The sequence below is a fragment of the Moschus berezovskii genome, chromosome 20 (assembly GCF_049115385.1).
Source record: "Moschus berezovskii isolate FMDL1 chromosome 20, NW_MosBer_1.0, whole genome shotgun sequence".
In the NCBI taxonomy this organism is placed as follows: Eukaryota; Metazoa; Chordata; class Mammalia; order Artiodactyla; family Moschidae; genus Moschus; species Moschus berezovskii.
The window spans coordinates 61,672,661-61,693,783 of NC_142479.1; the positions used below are offsets into that span (position 1 = coordinate 61,672,661).

The window sequence follows — 21,123 nt, forward strand, 5'->3', positions numbered from 1 at the left end:
ACAGCTGCCACCAAGGACAGCCCAGGGCTGAATGATCAAGAGAATGCATCTCGGAGAGCCTAGCACTGAGAACACACTCAGCAATCACCCCGCAACCACGTAGACGGGCACTATTCAAAAGGCCCTGTGTTCTTTGACATGCAGGTAAAGATAGCTGCTACCCAACAGACCCTAGGTTCTGTTTCAAAGCTATGAAACATTTATTTACCTTTGGGCTGTCTCCACCCGAAGCTTCCTTCTCGTTTTCCGGCTGTGAGTTGTCGGCCATTAAATTGAGGTCAGATGGTATCACACGGCCCATTTTGTACCCTGAAGACCCTGCTCCCCGGGGGCTAGAAGGACAGGAGTTCGCAGCACTGTGGACAAGAAAAAGTTGTTCCTATCAGTCTATTATAGAACATACCTCACACTGTATTTCGGTAACTGGCTCTTATTTCAAGGAAAACACATTTTAAAAGAGAGCTTCAGCATTTTCACTGGAAAAATGGACTCTAATCTTTGTGAAATTTAAGATCACTCTAAGGAATCAGGTATTTGCTTCCACACAAATCATCTTAGGAACTTACCAAGGACACAGAGCCATACATGACGGCTCTCAGGCTCAGCCTGGAAGAGGAGCAAAGAGCACCACTCTGCTCGTCCCGCTCCACCAAGGAGCTGAGGACAGGCAGCAATGAAGGACAATGGCTTCCAAGCTATATCAGAAAGGTCAAGGGAAATTTGGAGAGAAGCAAACAGCAGCCAGGCTGAAGACAGGACACACAAAGAGGGAAGGAGGCAGTGGACACAGATATACATGCAGGCAGGCTGTGAGGGGCTCACAGGAAACACACAGAAATCAGAAACAGAAACCCGCTTTTAAAAACACACTTTTTTTTTTCATGAGGTAGGGCTGGCCCATGACGCTGAGAATGTTTTGATTTTTGATCTTTGCTGATTAGAAGACACTTCATTTGTAAATTCACCAGGTTACGTATTTAATTTATGCTTCCTTTTCTGTACAGTATTTTTATACTTTACAGACAGAACAAGCTACTGAAATGGAAGGATGCCAAGAAAAACTGTTTTAAAAATCCAGGAAGTTATAGAACAGTATATATGGTTAGCTCTCATTTGTATTTCGGATAAAAAATAAGTATTGAAAATGTTTAAGAAATTTCTGGAAAAAATACTTAGGAAATAGTAGTTACCTCTGAAAACTGAACTAGAAAGGAATGTGCCAGAAGGTGGAGCAACACACTATTACCTGGTACCCTGTGAAGCGCTACTGGACTCTCTATCATGAATATGCACCATCAGTGTATGCACTCACCCTTGAAACAAGAGTTTACAGTGTGCCAGGAACAACTCAAAGCACTGGCAAGAAAGGAACAAGACAGACGGCAGAACCACAAGCATGGGACTCTCGCTCTATGATTTTAAAGCTAGCTAACATTTCATTCAGGAAGGGGAACTCATGTACACCCAGGGCGGATGGATTCATGTCAATGTATGGCAAAACCAACCAATATAATATTGTAAAATAATTAGCCTCCAATTAAAAAAAAAAAAAGGAAATAAAAACAAACAAAAAAAATAAAGCTAGCTAACATTTCAGAAGGGTCAACGTGGGGCAGGTGAGTGGCCCCCTGGCTGGGTGGTGGTGGGTTCCCCCGTCAGTCATCTCAGCAGCAGAGACGCTGTGCTGCTCAACACTGGTGGAGGGCCGTGGGGTGAAGATGAGCAAGGAATACAGGATGAAGACAGGCCAGGAGGTGAGGAGAGGGTGGGGCAGGAGCTGATCCAAACTCTGAAGTTTCCAACAACCTCCAGTTCCTTGAGCGCCTATGTGCAGTGTGTCAGTGACCTGACCTTAAGGCTACTGCTTCCGCTGTGGGCTGCTGTCCCATGTGGGTAAACAGGGCATTCTCCTCTTCCTCTGTGAATTCTGCACATTTTTCATGCAATGCTGAATAAAAATCTGCCATGCAGCTGCTGATTTTTGCCTACTCACTGCCACACTTACTACCTGATCCATCTAATCACACAGAGACAAATTCAACCAAGTGGGCGAGACAGAGGCAGAATCTCAGAAGAGCAGCCGTGGCAAGGGGCAGAGAAGAGGCCCGACCAACAGCAGCTGCACTCACACGGAGCCGAGCAGCCAGTCTACCTGACACTCCCTCCAGAGGCCTTTCCAGAGGGATACCTTTCTGTCCATGCTGGTTTTTAAGATAAGAAACAGAAGTGTTTGACTGAAAGCTACAACCCAGAGCTGCAGCATTCCCTCAGTACCCTCCTCACTCAGCCACAGTGGACAGGGCAAACAATGTCTTCTCTGCCTCCAGTCAGGCCCTGTGGACAGCAGGAGCCGGGCTCACAAAAGGAGCAAGTGTGTGCATCTGCACCTGAGTCTAACACTGCTCACACTGAAGAAGGTGCCTGAATACACACTCCACTCTTCTAACGGAGCGGAAGACTGACCAGCTGAGCCTTATTCCAGGGTCTCATCTGCAGGTCCCGGGTGATTCCTGACCTGACCCTCAGCTGCTGCCCCTGAAAGCTCAGCACGATGTAACCATCTTGCATTGGATTCCGTGGTGAAGAGCAGACCCTGAAGGCACCGTTCTCTACTTCCTGACACTCTTGAGACATTAGGACAAACACAAGTTTGTCACCTTACTGAGGTCAAACTCAGAAATCCAAAGTAAGTGATCAGAATTTACATTAACTTGTAGCAAACCAAGATACTCTTGGCATCAAACCAAAATGCAATTGAAAACACAACTCACACTTTAGACCAATACCACAAATCATCTATCCCTAAACTTACACTCAAATAAAAGAATCCACAAGTGAAAACCAGGAACATTTGGGAACTGTGTTTCACATGCAAGAAACCGACAGTATACAGTGTTCAGAAACTGAACAGTATTTTAAGTGCCCTCAGCATCTCTCTCCGTGCAGAGCGCCTGGGAAGGAAGGCATCGTCACTACGCACTGCTGTCCACTACTGTGATGCAGCGTTTACCGCGACGGCTTCTGAATGTCCAGAGCAAGAGGCAAGGACTGAAACTTGGACAGTGTCATGTCCACACGCACACCCTGACGCCATGGTGACTCCCATCCCCTATGGAAGCTGCTGTATACCTGATGGTTCCTGTGGGGGAGGGGAGGGGGCTGATGAGGTGGGCCATGGTGTCTGGAATGTTGATGGTCAGCGGTGAGATGTGAGCCTGCACAGGCTTCACCGGGGACTCGGGCGCCTCCTGTTTCTCCCTCTTCTCGCTGGACAGGGCAGTGAACGTGATCTTGATGTTTGTGCTCGGAAACCTGAACGTGCACCTAAAAAAGAAAAGCCAACTGTCAGCACTTATCTGCCAAGCGGCAGGGCAGGATGCCCAACCCACAGCAGGGGACAGAGCCCACGTGTTCCCAAACATACTGGAGCCTCGACTTGTGTTGAAGAGTCAGCAAGAAGCTCACTTCAACCTTGCCTCAAGTGTTACAAGTTGCTTAACGCATGACGCCACAAGGAGACATCGTCTCATGACTTAAAAACACTAGTAAGCAAAAATCTCATTTAGACCAGCCCAACAGGGGAAAAAATGGTAGAGCAGATTCAGAAAAGACTCAAAATACCACTTAATCTGTACCAGGCAGGGTCTGACACAGGCTCAGGATCAGGAGACGAGCCCTAGGCATGAGTGGGGAAGGCCAGGCAGGAATGCTGCTAACCCACAGGGCACGGATGGCCCATCACGAGAAGGAGGAGCCCCAGGTCCACCTTTCACCTGCTGCCAACCTCCAAGGACATCTCCTGCCCAGCCCTTCTCTTAGGTTCCCACCCTGGTCTGTCTGCAGCCAAGATCTGCATGTGGTATCAAAGACAGAAAAAAGCCAGCCTCTGATTCTCCTGCCCTCAGGCACAGCCCTGTCTCTCCTGAGGTCCTCCTCACATGAGGTCCCCATGGGTGCTGCCCTTCCTACACTTCAGTGCTCCAGGGACCCCACCCCGCTCTGGGTCAGACCCCACATCGCAGCCTCTTGTCTGTTCTTCCCCTCGTTCACTACCCAGGGGCCCCCTTCAACCCCTCAATCACCTATCCAAGGGTTTCCTGATCGCCCTGCACCCTCCCCTTGCTGCCTTGTTCATTTCACTCTGGCCATATGACTCTATGTTATCCCATTTCTGCTTGTTGTCACCCAATAGGATACAAGCTCCACTGGAAGAAAGTCCTTGCCTGCAGGGTTCCCTGCCATAATCCAGAGACCAGAAGAGACCCTGATAAACGCAGAGAAGGGCCTCAGTACACACTTATTGAATTAGTGAAAAAGTGCCCCATTTTATACATTAGAAATATAATTAAAATAAGCAAATCACATGAATAAATGAACAAATGGTAAGCCCACAACCGCCTCTTTGTTGCTAACATGAGATTCAAATAATCAACTCCAGGCCTAGAAAAGAAGGACATAAGACTCTTACTGGCCTTAATTTCTAATACAACATACGTAACAATGATGAGAGTAAGGAAGTTTCCTCCCTTTCTTCCCCTATGTAGTTCCTGAGCCCCACCCTCAGGCAATGGTCCCTGCTCACCAAGAAGGCAGAGCTATTAGAACAAGCATTTTTACCAGCACGAGGGCTTCTGATCCTGCAGAGCAGTTACCTGGCTGTGCTTGTTTCCTCATCCACAGAACAGAGGACAGCATCTCCCTCCGCGAGTACCATGAGGATTAAGTCAGATACTTCTCACATTCAAATGTTTATCAAAATGAAAAAACCAAACTACCTTCAGCCTCACTCTAAGATGTCAAAACTTGCTTTTCCTACAGCTGGACATTCACCCACCATCCACTGTGCTATTTGTTTCATTGTCACCCAGGAACTCACAGAAGCCCAGCCCGGACCAGAGAGGCAGCACATGCACCCGCCTGTCCTCCACATGCCGTGGAAGCAACACAGCCCTGTGCATAATTCCATCATAGGAATGTGAGAATGGGACTCCTTCCCCCAAGGGGCACCTACATGTCTCCAGGGGTTTATTTCTGATTTTCACGAAATAGGACCACACACCCCACGCTGGTCCTTGGCGTGTGTGTTCCCTCAGTGTCACCACCCATATGGTCCGTTGCACAGACGGACTGAGTGCTGCCTTCAGAGTAAGCACCACCACATGGAGGACTTCCTTCCTTTGCATCCTATTCCCAAAGTCCCCAATTAAAGACAACAATCATCTCCTCAGCATGGGCATCATCTGTAAACCTCAGGCTCCAAGGACTCACAGGGCATCTAAAGTGACACAAGGTACATCAGGCCACCTGCCAACAACCTCTGATGAACAGCATGTGAGAGTGTCCCAGCCATCAGTGGACACTGCCATCAACCCCAACCCCACCTGACAGGTGAAAATGGTATTTATGTTTATATGTAAACATGAACTACTTCTCATATTGTGTAAGCCATGAATCACAATTAAAAGCTACCCAGGTAGTCTGGTAACTTTCTTTTTAATCTGGGTTCTGATGACATGAATGAGTTCCTATTAGTGAAAATTCATTGAGTTATACTATACACGTATGAAGCATACATTTTCCTGAACATGCAATATACTTCAATAAAGAGATTTTCTTAAAAAATTTAAAAGAAAAAGCCATCTGTAGATGGATACAGAGGTTGGTAAAATGTTGATAACGTCAGGGGGTTCACAGTCCATTTTGAGTTAACAATGGCCTATTTCTTTACCAGGATTGTGATTACTATGGGTACCCACATTATAACTGATTTTTCTATGTTGGTTACATTCAAAGCCAAGTACTTCAAAATGTTTTTTGAGTTCTCTTTGGGGTTCAATTAGTGAAGACATCCTTCTTCTCCTTTAGGGGATGTGAAAAGCCACTGATTGACTTTTCTAAGTCAGAAATAAAAAACAATGGGATAATTTTAATTAATTGTGTCACAAAAGGAAAAAGAGCAGCAAACCATTAAAACAGCAGACAACACAAGGTGAGTATCAGAACTTGTCTGCCCCATCCCACCACCAAGAGGCTGTTTGCGTCTGGGCACGCTGGTCCTTGTTCCCAAGAAGCACTTCAGGTCATCTAAGGGTTTAAGAGCCTATAAGACACTATACTGATTTGGAAAATTAAGAGCATGCTGTCCGTGTCTCATGCTGCTTTGTACCATCATAATACCTAACACCGTGCGCTCTTTAAAAACACTTTAATTGTTCCTGAAAGATTTGTAATAAAGTCCGTGTGGGCTCCAAAGTTGTGGTGCTTGGGCTTAGCTGCCCTGTGGGCATGTGGCATCTCAGTTCCCCAACCAGGGATGGAGCCTGGGTCCCCTGCATGGGAAGGGAGGCGAATCTTTAACCAACTGGACCACAAGGGAAGTCTCAGGGAAAGATTTTAAAATGAGCAATAAGAAAAGCCAGAAAGCAGAACCACAACCCCCTAAGCAAAAATTGAGTAGGCACTGAGCAAAATCTGACCAGATACCGAAGAGTCACACACCTCAAGTCACAAATCAAAACTGAAGCAACGCAACAGCTGATGGTTTCAAACTTAGGCAAGGACCCTGATAAAAACTAAGTTTCTTTTACTTGAATAAACATGATTAATTTTATTATGGATTCAGAGTTGCAAATACCCTTCTCTCCACCTCTCTGTCTCCTGTAGTTGGTGACAGGCATCTTTCTTGGAGTGGAAACTCTTACAAATGAGACACACAAGCCAATGGCTTGGGTCCAGAGATCTGAATTTCCTGATTCACAAAGAAGCTCTAAGGATTCTGAAAATCTGTTCTTTATGTACAAAGCCACGCCTTGCTGCAAATACTTAATACTAACATCATATAGCTAGGCAGAAATTAGCCATATTGAAATCTCCACCCAAATGGAAAATTAAATTTAGTGATATCTCTCTGCAAAGAAGTTTAAATAATTAACCAATCAGGCAAACTATTCCCTACAACCAAGTCCAGCTGGGCCATTTCAGAGGTGGAGCTGGCCTCAGGGAGAGGTTGGTTCCCATGCTCTTTACCTGACAAAGGATAAGACAGGCAGGAGCAGTGGTCCGGCCCGACAGCACCACTTGGAAAGGAGTGGAACAGAGCAGCCTTCCACCTTGACGCTAACAGTGACTGCAAGCCCTGGGGGGACAGCCACCATGTTCCCCAGCCTGTTATCCTTTCTCGTGGCATAGATTAACTACTCAGATAGACACACATTCTAAAATGGGAAAAAATCTCCCTACAAGAGGGTTCCATTTCTAGCTACTCCAAAAAACATGTCTGAATACAATTCAGACAGTCGTTATGAGGATAACTCTGGAGTCCCTTGGTTTTTAGAGTATTTTAGGACAAGGAAATGGCAACCCACTCCAGTGTTCTTGCCTGGAGAATCCCAGGGACGGCGGAGCCTGGTCAGCTGCCGCCTATGGGGTTGCACAGAGTCGGACACAACTGAAGCGACTTAGCAGCAGCAGCAGCAGGACGTTTAATGGGAGAAGGCCTACAGATGCCACCCCCATGGCCATGGCACAAAGCAGGAAGAGTGCCCCTGCCATAGGGTACTGAGAAGACAGAGCCTCACCTCTAGATTTCCTGACAAAATAATAAATCTGGATCTCACCAACAGGAACGTCAGACAAGTATTCTACAAAACGACTGGCCCCTCCTCTTCTAAAACGTAAGTGTCAGAAGACACAGTCACAAATGAGAGCAAAGTTCAAGGCGCAGGCGACCCGAGTCTAGAAGGTGGGCGTCAGTAAACGGCTAAGTTCAGCGAAGGTCAAGTGTATCAACGCTAAGTGGTGTTAGTACCTGGGCAATAGTTATGGAAGAGAATTTTTTAGGAAATAGACATGGAAATATTTCAGAGGTAAAAATATATCATAAATGCAGCTTATTCTCAAAAATTTCAGGGAAAAAACACAGTGATGAAGCAAATGTGGTCAATGTTAATATTTGGGGAATCTGGAAAAATGAGAATATTTGTTCTATTTTTGCAACTTTTCTATAAATCTGAGTAATTTCAAAGAAAAATAAAAAATCTGGAAACTTTCACAACATCCAATGCAAAGATTGACAGATCACCCCAGGTGTCACTGGGCCCATGCCAGGCTAGGCTGTGCACACTGTACATGGCAAGGTGAGCACGGACATAAAGAGTTTGGGAAACCACCCATTCTCCTATCAGACTGGACCTTCTCCATGGTCGATCTGAGAGCCCTGTTCTGGGACACATCCTCATCATTAGCTCTCGTCTATGCAGTTCAGAATCCCATCAAATCCCAAGAATAATCTTGTGGGACACCTGACAGTTATGACACATCACCTCACTGCAGTTCTCATCCCTCCCCCAGAGCCTGTGTGTCCCTGACAGTCAGCCTTGAACTAAGAAGGGGAGTACAACCCCAGTTCTGCAGTACACAGAACAGAGTCATGGCCATATCTACACAACTGATCCTGACTTCTGTGCCCTCAGTCACCCAGCACAGTTGATGTCTGTTAAATCTACATGCTATCCCGTCACTGGGCTTCCAGACTGTTACCCAAGAAGCTGTGGTTTGTGGTAATAGCATATTCTATTTCTTCTCTCCTGGGAAGAGTATCTGTCCCATTCTACATGTATCAATATTCACACAAAACATAAGTCCCAACTATGTCCTCAGAGCATAGCACCGAATGTCCTGACATCCAGCACAGGCCCAGCTGTGCTGCAAAAGGCCCCAGCTCTCTGCTGCTCACACCAAAGGGCTGGGTCCAGCTTCTGCCATCCACCCACCCCATAAACATGGCTGCTCTACGCCACTTTTCCCTCACTCTGGGGTCCAGGCTAATGCAATGACCCCACTGAGGACACCGATGGTTTCCAGACAGACAGAATAAATAAGTCCTGTGGCCACGTCTGCAGTCAATGGGCAGGAGGGCCCCCAGAGAGAACCCTCCCCACACAACACCACCTCCTTAGTGTTAGCAATCCCAAGAGACATCTGGCAAAGATCATTTCAAGTCCTTTCAGCTATGCAACTGGCCAGAGAGACATCAGCTGAACTGCTCTCCAAGAGAAGAAGTAAAAGGCCAGTTACTCTGTCACGCACCTATGACAGCTGACAACGATAATCTACTATGAAGAGGAAGAGAATCCGATCCTTTTAATCTCAGGATTGGCAAAGCAAAGACTGTGATAATAAAAATAACGTGTCACACAGGGTGGACAGATCTCTGGGGCCATTAATGACTTGGGGTGGGCAGCAGTGACTGCCAAGGAGGAGGGCAACAGGATCAGTTACATCCAAGGGTGGATCGGGAGGTGGGGGGGAAATAAGGAAATGAGTGAGGAGGGTCCCAAGGAGCCAAGGTGTGTGGTGTTCACACCGCAAGGGTCTGTGAGACAGAGAGAGGAGATGAGGTCTGATTGGTTTGGGAGATGGAAATAGAAACGGCCTTGCTGACACACCCATATGTGCGGGCACAGAGGGGAGAAGACCGCAGAATGACTAGCTTCACAGTCTGAGGGAACATTGGTACCAATTGGTGAGATGCAAATGGATGGGGTGGATGAGGAACAGGCCATGGGGTACAATGTCTGAGTGGACACATGGCCTTTGAGGTGCCCGTTCCCCACAATCCCAGAGGGGGCATCCAACCAGCCCTTCCTGAACCTCGACAGAGACACACTTGGTGTCCTCAGTGGTTAAGAGGGTACATTCGCCACATCACAGAAGGAGCCTAAAAAAATCCAGCCACAAGTCTGGTATTAGAGAACAGCCTTCAGGACTCAAGCAAGCATCACCTTGAAGGAGGAACACTATCATGGGAGTTTTAACGATGTGCTCCAGTCCCAACTCAGCTACAACAACAAGCCATGCCTCTTTATCTTTTGCAAAAATGGAAGAAAAATTCCTCTTCTTTCCAAACCCTAAGGAGGCTTAGCCAAAAAGGCACTTTAAATGGACCCATATATACATTTTCATCATTCTCTTCTACTAGTTTCCACTAATTTGTAACAGAAAGATTGAAACTTTTACTATAACTTTAATAGACTGTGGCCCTTAAAAGTCATATTGTCAGTGACTGATAAACCACCCCCTACCCCAGGCTGCCTTTTCTGCGGCTCCAGGAGCAACACGTCCACACCACCAGTCAGTCCTGCCCGCTGGCCACCCTGAGCTGCCACCACATGGGTCTGAACGGGCCACCCAGAGCTGAGCAGGTGCCCCCTTCATCCCGTAAGAGGGTGTGTGGAGTGGCAGCTCACCAGCTCACGAGAGGGCGTCCTCAGAGGAAGTGGCTTTGGGAGGCCAGTGTCCACCAATCAAAGAGACCCACTTTAAGATGGGTAAGAACGATGAAGACCATACTGGGAAGAACCTGAAACTCTAAACAGTCCATGCTTTTCTTTGCTGCTCCTCAGCAGTAAACCTCAAGCAACACCTACTATTACCTCAGCTTGACTTCTTACCCTGATAAACACGAAAACATTCTATGAAAATTCATGAAACACACGGTGTTTATTAAAAGAGGTCACACTATTGTAGGTTTTGTTGGGTTTAGCATGAGTTTCTAACCGGAGCCTCAAAAGTCTGATTCTGTAAGACACCTGCAACCTGAGTTCAGGTCCTGGCCTGTGAGTTTCATCTTTTGAGTGAAGAACTTTCACTCCATGTTTAGCCTTGAGGTGACTTAGAAACCACACAGCACAGTAGACAGGGCCACTGTGGGCATGCGGGTAGTTAGTGAGTCAAGCAGGAGCTGTGCTCAGAAGGGCCCACAGATAAGGCTGAATTTTGCAGCCAGCACCTTGTAATCTCCTTAGCCATTACCTGAGTCTGTGTTATGTAAGTGAGGCCCAACAGGTCAATGGACCACAGCCGTGGGCTTAGAAGCTCAGCTCACACACATCTTGCCTCTTGCAACCCCTTCCTGGACAGAGGCACCCTGGGCACCTGGGAGAGTTTGCACTTGCCCCACGAGTACCCTTCCACCTAAAAAAGCTTGGTACCAAATAACAAAAATACCACAGCAGGTTGAGAGAAACTACAGAAGAAATGAAAAGCTTTTGAAGCTTTTTAAAAAAAATTGAGGTGTACAGTATTAAGTTTCAAGTGAATGACACAGTGATTCACAATTTTTATAGATATGTTCCATTTACAGTTATTATAAAATATTGGCTATATTTTCTCTGCTGTACAATACATCCTTACAGATTTTTGCAGCATTCTTAATCCAAATTTTCATTTTGCACTGGATCCCATATAGTATGGAGCTGGGCTTGTATCCTAAGGTACTAGTATACTAGGAAAGGGTACATTTCCATAGGCAGATCTGCCTCTGTACCCACAGACCAGGAAGCCTTGATTCCAGAAACATTCTTGACCCAATATAGAGGGCTGGTGTTGGGTTTTCCAGCAACACATGTGACGAGCACCTTCACAGTCGCTTTTGAGTTTTTCTTTGGCTTGGAGAAAAATTTTGTCTGCTGGTCTTTTGTTGCACTGTGATTCCATTAATGAAGGTACTGGAAAGAACTGCCTTATCTACTACTCTGAGTGGCAATTTTCTGTTTGGGGGAGGCTGACTCAGGGGCACATCCATTTAAAATCCTGATGCCAGGCTGAGGCTGAGGGTGAGGGTAGTATTGGATATCAGTGTAGCCAATGTGATGCTTTGTGCTTTCAGCAGTTTTACCAAAAAAAAAAAAAAACCACAGCACAAATTCTACTTTAATTTCCAGTCATTCAAAACATGTTCTAGACTAACAAAGATTTCCACTAGTGTAGAAATAATCCCATGAGCCTGCTCTCACCTGGATCACGTCACCACACCCACGCTCTGAGTGCAGATGGCTAAGTGGGCCGTCCGGCCATGTCACTGACAGCAGCAGCAGACAGGCACACCAAGCACACGGCAGGTGCTCAGAGAAGTGATTACTCCTCTGAGGCAGGACCACCGAGATGACCCCAAACTTGCCCAAGTAACATTCACACAAAACCAAAGCAGGCTCTCCAACAGAAACCGCGCTAAGACAGAACTCATAAGCAGAGCCGTGCACAGGGCCTGGGCTCCCTCCTTCCTCTCCCCAGTTGACAGCAATTTCCTTCGCCAATGCAGAAGAGCAACAGCCTCCAGATATTTTTAATTGTATGCTTCTAAGTGAAAAATTAAGCAGGAGTCAAAATACAAATTATATAATCAAGAAATGAAAAGGCAAGGGACAGATTCAGAGAAATAGTCCCAATATACACAATTTACAGCTGACTTGAGTTTAGGAAATATAAAGAATTCTTAAAATAAAAACACAAACCCATTAAAAATGATCAAAGAGAAATTCACTAAAGAAGATACAGGAATGAGTAAAGAGCACATCAAGAGATGTTCAACATCATTAGTAATCATTATTAGTAACGCAAATCAAAGACCATGATACCACTGCACATCCACAGAATGGCTAGTATTAAAAAACTGACAAAATCAAGGGCTGGCAAGGTTACAGAGCAACTAGAACTCTCCCACACTGCTGGTGGAAATATAAAATAGTGGGACCGCTTTGGGAAAGTCTGTCAGCTTCTTAGTAAAGCCACTTCTCCCTGAGGTGTTTGACCAAGAGAAATGAGACCCTCTGTCCACACAGACTCTTTCACAAATGTTCACAGCCATACCATACCTAACAGTCCAACCTGGAAAAGACCCAGATGTCCAGCAACAGGTGAATGAATCAACCAATGATGTTAAGTCCATACAAAAGAATACTTCTCAAATATCAATCAATGATCACAAAGGAAAAAAACTGCCCAAACAAGCAACATGGATGAATCTCAAAAACATGTTAATCAAAAAAAGCCAAATTGAGGAGTATACACTGCATGATTTCTTAAGAAATCCTGGGAAAGATATAGCTAGTCTACAGTGATGAATGACAGGGCTTTCAGTTTCAGAAGAGGGGTAAAAGGGCAGGAGATTCTGGGAGACAGAAACCTTCTCTTACCTTGAACTGGGGTTTCCGTTACACAGATATGTACCCATCCAAACTCTTTGAAAGGTACCCTTAAAAGAGTGTTTTATCCTATGTAAAGTATATCTCAAAAAATGTTTTTAAAAAGAAAAAATTAAAATGGCAATAATACATTCACATACAAATAAATTATATTACTGTATTACACCCTAAAAAACACAAAAATAGCAACCAAACAGGATGAGAAAAACAATCAGAAGTATATCTTCTTCCAGACTCTAAAAGATCACCTTGATCTCCTTCTGGAGTACACACACACACATTCTAGAGACTAATATACTAAAGAAAACATTGCTTTTGTTTTACCTCTGAGGTTCCAAACAAAAGGAATACAATGTCTAGAATGGAGGGATTTTCTTTTTGCTATATTGAGACATAACATGGTCTAAGGTGTATGATGTAATGATACATGCATATAGTGCAGAAAGATTAGCATAGAAAGGTTAGTTCAGTTCAGTTGCTCAGTCACGTCCGACTCTCCGCGACCCCATGAATCACAGCACACCAGGCCTCTCTGTCCATCACCAACTCCCGGAGTTCACTCAAACTCATGTCCATCGAGTCGGTGATGCCATCCAGCCATCTCATTCTCTGTCGTCCCCTTCTCCTCCCGCCCCCAATCCCTCCCAGCATCAGTCTTTTCCAGTGAGTCAACTCGTCGCATGAGGCGGCCAAAGTATTGCAGTTTCAGCTTTAGCATCAGTCCTTCCAATGAACACCCAGGATTGATCTCCTTTAGAATGGACTGGTTGGATCTCCTTGCAGTCCAAGGGACTCTCAAGAGTCTTCTCCAACACCACAGTTCAAAAGCATCAATTCTTCGGCACTCAGCTTTCTTCATAGTCCAACTCTCACATCCATACATGACCACGGGAAAAACCATAGCCTTGACTAGACGGACCTTGGTTGGCAAAGTAATGTCTCTGCTTTTTAATATGCTAGTCCCCATCAACTGATTATAGTTACAGTTTGTGTGTGTGTTGAGAACTTTTAAGATTTACTGTCTTAGGAACTTTCAAATTTATGAACAGTATTATTACCTACAGAGGTACCATGTTGCACATCATACCGCCAGTACCGATTTACCTTGCAGCTAGAAGTTTGTAATATTGACCCCCAACCTCCTTAACCCACTTCCTCCATCCTATGTTTTATAACTGATAAAACTGCCAATTACATAGCAATAAGAGACATGATTGGATCAAGTTCCTTATTAAATGGAGAGTTTTTACATACATTCATCCCTGGAGTAAGGCATTCCATTCTTAAGGGCACTTTATAAAATGATAACTTTTACTTTATGGGTAGAAAAACAAAGGCATAATCCATAAGGTGTGTGCTCTGAATCCACAGTTCTGATGCAGCGTCACCCTCTACCACGTGAAGGTACTGCTGATGGTGAATACTGCATGTGCGTCTAGTCTTACCAGGTGAGCTGCACACAGGAGGTGTGCATTCACTCAGTCTGTAGGAAAGTCTTCCCAAAATACTCTGCTGAATGGCCAGTGTGCACACAAAAAGATCAACATCATGAGAAACGCAAATTAAAACCACAACACAATATACCACAACACACCCATTGAAAACCTACAATGAAAAAGAGAAAATACCAATGCTGATGAAGCTGTGAAGACACCTGAACTCCATCTTACTCAGTGTCAAAGAGGTGTAAATGTAGAACACGCTTTTCCTAAGTGGTTGTACCTACGAGAGCTGAACACACGGACACCGATGGTGAGCCACTGGAGCCCACCCAACAGACACGTGCACGTGCTTGTCAAAACACAGCCACCAGAATCTCAATCCAGTGTTCAACTAAAAAAGTCTTCCTACTTAAAAGACTCACAGCAGCATTATCCACTATAACAGCCTAAAATAAAGCTACCTAAATGTCCACCTATGGCAGAATATCAAATTGGCATATATTCACATTATTAAACATAGCAATGATGATGAATGATCCACAGCTAAGTACAAAAATGTGGGCTAATCTCAAAAACATTTTATTCAATGAAAAGCCAACACCACCTTCTGAACTCCATTCTGTATAACTCCATGTACATGAAGTCAAAAGAATGTAACAAACACTCTACAATTTAGAACTCAGGATAGTGGTTCTGCGGCTGGGAAGAACACATGGCAGGCTTCTGGGTGTTGACAGTGCAGTGTTTCTTAACTCAGGGCAGGTTACACTGTGAGTTCTTTAAGCTTTATACTTAGGATCTATATTGTAGATTATACTAAAAACAAAAACATAAAACAAATTGTGGAGGGTGACAAGACTAGAGACCAACTAAGAAAGTGCTCCAGAAGGTCAGGTGAAAAATACCTAAGGCAAGAGCTATGCAGCAGAAGAGTGAGGGACAGATCTGAGAAATGTCCAAGTGGAATGAAGGGGACAGATAAATAACTGTACGAGTTCAGCAAAGCAGAGCAGACTGTAGAGAGTGTGAGCCCTGGTCCTAGATGGACATCAGCTCACAGGAGGAAAGGGGGACGCTTGAGCAGAAAGAAACAGCAGGACTGCAGACTTCAGGCCTGACCTACCAGCATCTGACTCAAGTCTGTAATATTGACCTATTTATTTGGCTGTGTTGGGTCTTTGTTGCGGCACATGGGATCTATCTTACATCATGGGGAATCTTTCCTTGGAGTGTTCAGTTCAGTCATTCAGTCGTGTCCGACTCTTTGTGACCCCATGGACTGCAGCACGCCAGGACTCCCTGTCCATCATCAACTCCCAGAGTTTACTCAAACTCAAGTCCATTGAGTCGGTGATGCCATCCAACCGTCTCATCCTGTCATCCCCTTCTCCTCCCGCCTTCAATCTTTCCCAGCATCAGGGTCTTTCCAAATGAGTACGCTCTTTGCATCAGGGGGCCAAAGTATTGGAGTTTCAGCTTCAACATCAATCCTTCCAATGAATATTTAGGACTGATCTCCTTTAGGATGGACTGGTTGGATCTCCTTGTTGTCCAAGGGACTCTTGGGAGTGTTCTCCAACACCACAGTCCAAAAGCAGCAATTCTTCAGCGCTCAGCTTTCTTTATAGTCCAACTCTCACATCCATACATGACTACTGGAAAAACAATAGCCTTGACTAGATGGACCTTTGTTGGCAAAGTAACATCTCTGCTTTTTAATATGCTGTCTAGGTTGGTCATAACTTTATTCCAAGGAGTAAGCGTCTTTTAATTTCATGGCTGAAATCACCATCTGCAGTGATTTTGGAGCCCCCCAAAATAAAGTCTGACACTGTTTCCATTGTTTCCCCATATATTTGCCATGAAGTGATGGGACTAGATGCCATGATCTTAGTTTTCTGAATGCTGAACTTTAAGCCAACTTTTTCACTCTCCTTTTTCACTTTCATCAAGAGGCTCTTAAGTTCTTCTTCACTTTCTGCCATTAACGGTGGTGTCATCTGCATATCTGAGGTTATGGATATTTCTCCCAGCAATCTTGATTCCTTGGAGTGTACAGACTCTCTGACAGTGGAGTGTGGGCTCAGTTTTGCAGTGCTTTGGCTTATCTGCTCCACACACAGCATGTGGGATCTCAGTTCCCCATGTCCCTGGTTCTAGGGATTAAAACCTTATTCCTAATTTAATCCATCTGGGGGCTACCTGAAGGGTGATGCAGGCACTTCTCTGTGTTTTGCCTACCTCAGAACTCAAGCTGAAACAGCTTGAAAACACTGTAAGTGAAATTTGAGTCAGAGCCTGCGGCGAAAAAATTACAGTCCAAATACACAAAAAAAAGCTGGAGAGAGTTTTTCTGGGAAGTTAGGACCTTCAAAACTAACGGTATGGGACCTCCCTGGTGGTATAGTGGCAAAGAATCTACCTGCCAATGCAGGGTACACAGCTTGATCCCTGGTTCCAGAAGATCCCACATGCCATGGGGCAACTAAATCTCCATGTCATGACTATTATACTTAGCTACTAAAGCCCGTGTGCCTAGAGCCTGTGCTCCACAACAAGAGAAGCCACCGCAATGAGAAGCTCATGCACCATAACTAGAGGGTAGCCCCCAAGAGCCAAAACCAGAGAAAGCCTGAATGCAGCAAGTTAGACCCAGTGAAGCCAATAATAAAGTTTAAAAAACAGACACAAAAGGAAAGGAGAAAATAATCAAAACAGTTGACTACAAAAAAATCAACATAAAAGAAGGCAACTGCGGAGGAAATGAGGGACCAAAAAAACTCTTAAGACAGAGAAAAGAAAACAAACAGCAAAAGGGTAGAGTCCTTCCTTATCAATAATTACTTTAAACGTAAATGGATAAACTCTCCAATCAAAATACTTCAGACAAGAAATTTAAGATGTTTTCTTCGGAGAAGGCACTGGCAACCCACTCCAGTACTCTTGCCTGGAAAATCCCATCCATGGACGGAGGAGCCTGGTAGGCTGCAGTCCATGGGGTCGCTAAGAGTCAGACACGACTGAGAGACTTCACTTTCACTTTTCACTTTCATGCATTGGAGAAGGAAATGGCAACCCACTCCAGTGTTCTTGCCTGAAGAATCCCAGGGATGGGGGAGCTTGGTGGGCTGCCGTCTATGGGGTCGCACAGAGTCGGACACGATTGACGCGACTTAGCAACAGCAACAACTTCAGAGAACAAACATTAATATTCATTCAGCAACTCTCCTGCATCAGCCAAGGGCAATCCATACATCCCCATGAAGTTGATTCAATAATATCCATGTTTATAGAAGAGGACAGTGAGGTTACACAGATTAGACAGCTCAGACACTGGGGTAAGGGCTTGTGCCTTCTCTCATCCAAAGTGATGCCATGACACTGTTCCAGTAGACTAATGAGCATACAGTGCCCTGCACTGGTCATTCTCAGCCCACCCCGAACCTTTCCTACAAGGAGAGGTCTATGGAGAATAACACATAGGGAAGTAACAAGCAGCCTCTGGGATGTGATTCTTATTGTGAAGCCCCTGCGAAGTTGCCCTCCAGAGAACAGGGAGAAGACCCAGGTTGACCCAGTGCCTACTGGACACCAGGAGCTGAGGGACACTCAACCAACCTTCTGAGTAGAGCTCCACTCCCATCTAAAGACAATGCAATGACTCACAGAGGTTTGGTCAGACACCTAAACAGGATGCCATTCCAATGGTCTGAGGTGGCCTCCGACAACTATTAATATAACCAAGGCTTGGCGCACTACTCTAACAAACAATGGCTTTAAGTATAGAAGCCAGTCCTTTAACAAAAGTAGTCAAATTGCCATTCCCAAAATACTAAAATCATTTAAAAAATTTATTTATAAGACAAAGTTCTTCCCATTAGAGATACAGGAAAAGAAACCCTAAACACTGAATGCCTAGTTACTAGAACTCACCGATGTTATAAAGAAATAGGTATTTTTCAAAACTGTGACTAATGTAAATCTGCATCAACAAGAACATGGACACTCTGAAAAACAACTTTTAAGAGAGAATAAAATAAAAGTTTGGTAGAAAATAAGATACAACTTTCAGAGGTAGGGTGGGAGTGGGGGTTGGACCACGTCATCAAGAAAGGATGTGCTCTGGATCAGGCAATCCCAAAAGGGTCTCCCAGGCTTCTGCAAAAGTCCTCAGCCACAAGAACCACCAGCAGCCTGGCCCTCCCCCAGCCCAAGGCATGTGGCCACAGGAGTCAGGATCTGAGTGCCTACCCTGTGGGAGAAGTCAAGACATATTTGCAGGGATGTAGGTACAACCAGCTCCACCTTGTGTAGTGTGGAGCAACACTGAAAAACAGAAAACTGCATGGTCTGACTTGTTCCTCAAACAGATCTATCGGTTACCATGCAGCATGACAACAATTACATGATCAATGCACATCATCGACGACATTTTTATTTAACTACAGGAACTTCTGTTCACATGTATCCAGGCTTCCCCTCTACGTATCAATCCCCCTCCATGTATCAATCAACTTTAAAAAAACACATAATGCAAAAACAAAAAGGCCATTGAGGATGGTCAATATAAACAAGAAGAAAATGCAGTGAATTGTAGAATCAAAGAAAGAATTTAACTGTTCTAAACTGTTTCCTTTGGTGCAGTATCTCCAAATACAAACCTCGAAACCTATAAACAAATTCGCCAACAGACACCTGAGGCCTATCATTGTCCTGGCACTACACAAGGTCACTGAAGGTCACAGGCTACATTTCCACTAAGTGTACAAGCTGAGGGTGAATGAGCCCAGCCCACAGAACACTGGCGTGCCAAGGTACAGGATATGTGCAATGTTTAAAACACATGTGGGCAAGTCCAGAGGGAGACGAGGCAAAGTGGGAACACAAGACTCAAGGAGGAACTGGAATGGACAGTTCACATTTAAACCAATCTTCTTCCACTCAGCTCAAAGAGCTGTAAAACTGATGCTCATAATCCTAACATCCTCCAAAAGTTTAGAAATAGCAAATACATAACATTTTTAATATATCACTTTTGCACTCAAAATGCTATTACAGTCTGAAAAAGACCAGAAAAACACAAAGTCAGTCTCCGATGTATTTGTTTAGGGTTTTCTGTATCCTGTCTGTTCTCACACTGCTAACTGTGGGAGACTAAATAAATACCATGAGAAAACAGCCTCCATCGGACAGCAGGCTTTCACAGTGTGGTTGTAGTGACACTAATTCACACTCCCTCACTCCATCAGCTCATTTTCCAGAACCAAGACCACAAAAAACTGCACCAACTCCACTGTGAAGTGAAGTCGCTCAGTCGCGTCCGACTCTTTGCCACCCGATGGACTGTAGCCTATCAGGATCCTCAGTCCATGGGATTTTCCAGGCAAGAATACTGGAGTGGGTTGCCATTTCCTCAATGTTTTTTGCATTAACCATAAATGTTTGTTCAGTAATTTGATCAACCTAAAGAAACTGGATACATGTGAGCCTACACATTCCACGGTGAGAACATCAGTCTACTCCCAAGTACTAAGACCGATCTTACAACCCAAGTAAGATTTGGGATTGCCTCCTGTGAGTGTCCTTCCAAAGTTGCAAAGGGAGAGATTCTATGCCAGGCCTCTCCACCTCAAGCTTCGTTTCAGAAAGGCACTGCCAATGAATTAGAAACAAATGCTATGGCACCTTAAGGTTTTAAACAGGTACCATTTGTAAGTTATTAAAACTCACTGTCTACGGGGCTAGGAATAACATCCCACTGTTACTAACTGCTACGATCACTGTGCTCCAGGGTCTCCACCATCCTTCCACTGAGGCTTGGGGTGGTATTATTCTCTGTTGAAGGGGGACTATCCTTCAAAATCATAGGATTTTTACAGCATCCCTGGCCCCAGCCCACTAGGTGCCAGTTGCATCCCCACCCAGTTGCACCAACCTAACATGTTGCCAAATATTCTGGGGAAAGGAAGGGAACTCCAGTGAGAGTCACTGCTGTACTCTGATCTCTTTCAATGGGTAAGATCCAGAAGCATTCTGCAGACAACAAACTGCGGCAAAGGCCAAACGATGTCTAGTATCCCTACAGAATTCTCAGCAGAGCACCAAGCATATACTCCAGAAACTGAGGCATGCTAGGAAAGGCAGCTTCGTACGAGGTGCCTTCTAATCTCCCCACAGCTGTTTCCTGGGATGACGGCAGTTAACACCTTGTCACGGTGCTCAAGCTCCTTCAAATCACAGAAATGGCAATGTGTGCCTTCAACCTGTCCTGCTGTATTGTGTTTCATTAGCAAATTCAAACAATCCTCAATAAAAACTGGGACTAGAAGTGGGAGATGACTTACTGTATTATTATTTAAGCTACTGTAAACTGGAGAAATATCAATAACCTCAGATATGCAGATGACACCACCCTTATGGCAGAAAGTGAAGAGGAACTCAAAAGGCTCTTGATGAAAGTGAAAGAGGAGAGTGAAAAGGTTGGCTTGAAGCTCAACATTCAGAAAACAAAGATCATGGCATCTGGTCCCATCACTTCATGGGAAATAGATGGAAAAACAGTGGAAACAGTGTCAGACTTTATTTTTTGGGGCTCCAAAATCACTGCAGATGCTGATTGCAGCCATGAAATTAAAAGACGCTTGCTCCTTGGAAGGAAAGTTATGACCAACCTTGATAGTATATTAAAAAGCAGAGAC

At 44.8% G+C, this 21,123-nt stretch overlaps 1 protein-coding gene across 2 annotated transcripts in view; it reads right to left on the reverse strand.

Moving 5' to 3' along the window:
- FOXK2 (forkhead box K2) overlaps window positions 1-21,123 on the reverse strand; it is a 53,023-nt gene that overhangs the window by 24,119 nt on the left and 7,781 nt on the right. For both annotated transcript variants that reach the window (XM_088829235.1, XM_055408264.2), the window contains exons 2-3: window positions 3,130-3,324; window positions 209-356 (exon numbers count right to left, since the gene is read on the reverse strand). In XM_088829235.1, the coding sequence (XP_088685361.1) occupies window positions 209-356; window positions 3,130-3,324 (343 nt within the window). The remainder of the gene's footprint in view (window positions 1-208; window positions 357-3,129; window positions 3,325-21,123) is intronic.